General features: G+C 34.8%; 1 protein-coding gene across 1 annotated transcript; it reads right to left on the bottom strand.

The window, feature by feature from the left end:
- Window positions 1–463: 463 nt before the first annotated feature.
- Window positions 464–2,959, bottom strand: LOC107578130 (enhancer of polycomb homolog 1-like; the record flags this gene model as incomplete). The annotated part of the gene is made up of 2 exons (XM_016264117.1): window positions 464–782; window positions 2,781–2,959. Coding segments are annotated over 2 exons (440 nt in total), but the record flags the coding sequence as incomplete, so codon positions are not given.
- Window positions 2,960–3,188: the final 229 nt, after the last annotated feature.

Below are 3,188 nucleotides of genomic sequence, written 5' to 3'. Positions count from 1 at the left end.
CTCCGATCACAAATGCAGACATGGTTTTATGTTTAAGCGGCGCAACGCAACGTGTAAAAAGACCGTATAAGTCATTATAATTCATAATTATGTCCTTATGCAACTGGATGTAACGAATGCTGTGTTTATAATGGGTTTTCATGTTTTTGAATCATCGCTCCGGCCTGACAGGGCATCATAAGTATGGTAGGGGCGTAACATTTCAGTCACACGCTTGAGGTATTCGGTCAATCACAACGCACTGGATCGCTGGCCAATCAGAGCACACCTTGCTTTTCAGACCGAAGAGCTTTGTAAAAATCGACGCGCTTCAGAAAGGCGGGGCATAGAGGAGAAACAATAATGTACAGTACGTAGAAAATACATTTTTTTTTTACCTTAAACCACATAAACACATTTCATTACACCAAATAATATTCTTTTCAGCAACATCATATGACCCCTTTAAGGCTGACAGCTCATCTTAAAGTGGGTGCGATATTGAGTTGCTTTCATCAATCCAGCCTGTTAGAGGATCAGCATTAAAGGAATAAGACAACATCGATACGGCCATGGCTCTGACCAGAACTGCTCACCTTTCTCGTCTGCATCTTCTCAGTCCTGCGCCTGAAGGCCACATAGGGGTCATTGGTGCTGGAAACGTCCCGCTTTTCCTGCTTGATGGTTGGGATGAGGGATCCGTTTTTACACAGTTTCCTCTTCCTGCTCCAGTACTCAAACACCTCCCTGATCAGATCATCGTCCTCCTTTAGTAAAAGCTTTGCTTCCTGTAGGGTCACCAGCTGTGGTACAGGAATAATTTGGTTAAAAAAAAAAGTAATAAATAATAATAGCATTAATATATATATATATTAATTAGTAAAAATGAAATTAATAAAAAAAAACAAAAGAAAAATTATAGACCAATTAATATAAACTACAGTTTAAAAAGTTTCGGGTCAGTAAATTTTTTAAAAACGTTTTGGAAAGAAGTTTCTATTATTATTATTATTTTAAAATGTAATTTATTCCTGTGATCAAAGCTGAATTTTCAGCATCATTACTCCGGTCTTCAGTGTCACGTGATCCTTCAGAAATCATTCTAATATGCTGATTTCCTGCTCAAGAAACATTTATCATCAATGTTGAAAACAGTTGAGCTGCTTAATATTTTTGTGGAAACTGTGATGCATTTGTTTTAGGATTCTTTGATGAAGAATAAATGCATGAATAACCGCATATATTTGAAATATACTGTAAATCTTTTCTAACATCATGAATATTTTTACTGTCAATACTAGGGGTGTGACGAGACGCTTATCCCACGTGACGAGACACGAGACCGAGACGAGACGAGATTTTTAGACTTTTTAAAGAAATCCTCAATGAAAAATAGTCTTTTAATCAACTGAAAAACACAATGCAAAAAAGTAGGTGCATTTGGAAAACAACTTGTACTTTGAAATTAAACATTTTAATACATTTTATGCAGTAATAAACATGTAAACACTGCAAAATGTTTTGCTACAAACTCAACTGACAGGCAAGTAATTGCACAAAAATGATATAGTATAAATAAAAATAAATAATAAACAACATAAATATCCCTTTAAAGTGGAAGTGAAGCAGTCAGTCAAGTTTACATTTAGTAAACTGATTTCAACTTTAATAAAAAAAAATATATATATAATAAACACGATTAATGTATTAATTTAAAAGAATAAAGCAGTGGTTGCCAAACTGGGGTGCGCGGCAAGGCTGAGGCATAGTTAAGGCCCTATGAAATCCATTTAATTTTTTTCCAAATTCCATTTTTTCCCATTAAAATTTTTCTCAACTCGTTTTAATAGTTAAATAACATTTTTTTTAATTAAAAAGCATGTCTAATTTATTAAAATCATTAAACTTATACATTTTCACATCGAATTATTAAAAGTTTAACACAAATTACAGGTTTAGGGCCTTATGAATTTTTTTTTTTTCTCACCATATTATTTATTGTTACCAAATTCTGTGTTTTAGCATGTCTAATTATTTGAATGCATAAAACAACTTAATTTATTAATTTTTTTTCTTAAAGTAGCCTTATTTTTTCCCCCCTCAGAAATTCTGTGTTGTGTATTTACATTTTTCTGGTTATCAAATGAAGGCATAAAATATTGATTTCATTTATCATTTATCTTTTAATTATTGAAAATTAAGCAAACAAGATTTTTTGGCAAACAAAGGGGATTTACTATTAAAATTAAAACATGGAAGAAATGTTTTGTGTGATTATTCCTTGAAAAATATTGTTCGTTTCATTTTAGCAGTAGGAGTAGGCTATGTACATTCTACTTTGTACAAAACTGTGAATTCAGTTTTAATGACTGGATAAAGACTACACTGCGTAATGTTCCCGCTTATGCGGCCACTTGCCTGATGTAACATGAAATATCTTACATACCACCACTTGTGAACGAGCCAGTGTAACGCAAATATATCTGAAAGGTCTGTGTGAGGATATCATCACGTTCTTGCGAGACCAGTCGGATCTCGTCACACCCCTAGTCAATACTGATCCCAAACTTTTAAACGGTTCATCAGCATCGGCTGACAGTGGTTCATCTTTCAGCTGCTCTAGATATCTGCATCAGTCAACAATTTAAACTAAACTCCTGGTTTGTGGGATTTCAGGATTCCAAACAGCAACATCCTGAATTCAGACAGAAAGGTTCAGCAGAATCACTTCAGCTTTCAATTTAAAGTTGAGCGTTTTTATTCTGCAGTTCTCATTGTAAGCGGCAAATCTTTTTAATAACCTGCTGTCCGCTGCCTTTCTCCAATCTGTCAATCATCTCCTCGAACTGCAGGGCCTCCACCTCCAGTTTCTTTTTCAGCTTATTCACAAAAACCTCATCCTCAGAGTCCAGATCGTAGTCCGGCTGCTCCGTATCTAGACTGAAAGCTGTGGGAAGAGAGGCAGTGGAAGTTAAACAGACTCAAGGCTTAAGACTCCTTTCAGATATTATTTTTACATTTAGAAGTTTGCAGCAAGATAGCACAGCAGTTTACACAGATAAATTGCAAACACTAGCAAAAATAGCCAGTTTCAATCTGATTGGATGGCTGCTATAGAACTTCTGAGAGTTATAATGATTAAGTTTCAGACAGGTCAAATTCCCAGAATTCCTCACTATGGATGGGTATCGTTTACAAGTTGTTTTAAA

Source organism: Sinocyclocheilus grahami, unplaced genomic scaffold (assembly GCF_001515645.1).
Source record: "Sinocyclocheilus grahami isolate Dianchi unplaced genomic scaffold, SAMN03320097.WGS_v1.1 scaffold8984.1, whole genome shotgun sequence".
NCBI classification, from domain to species: domain Eukaryota; kingdom Metazoa; phylum Chordata; class Actinopteri; order Cypriniformes; family Cyprinidae; genus Sinocyclocheilus; species Sinocyclocheilus grahami.
Note: the sequence above shows the minus strand (reverse complement) of the source record. Positions and strands in the feature narration are given on the sequence as shown.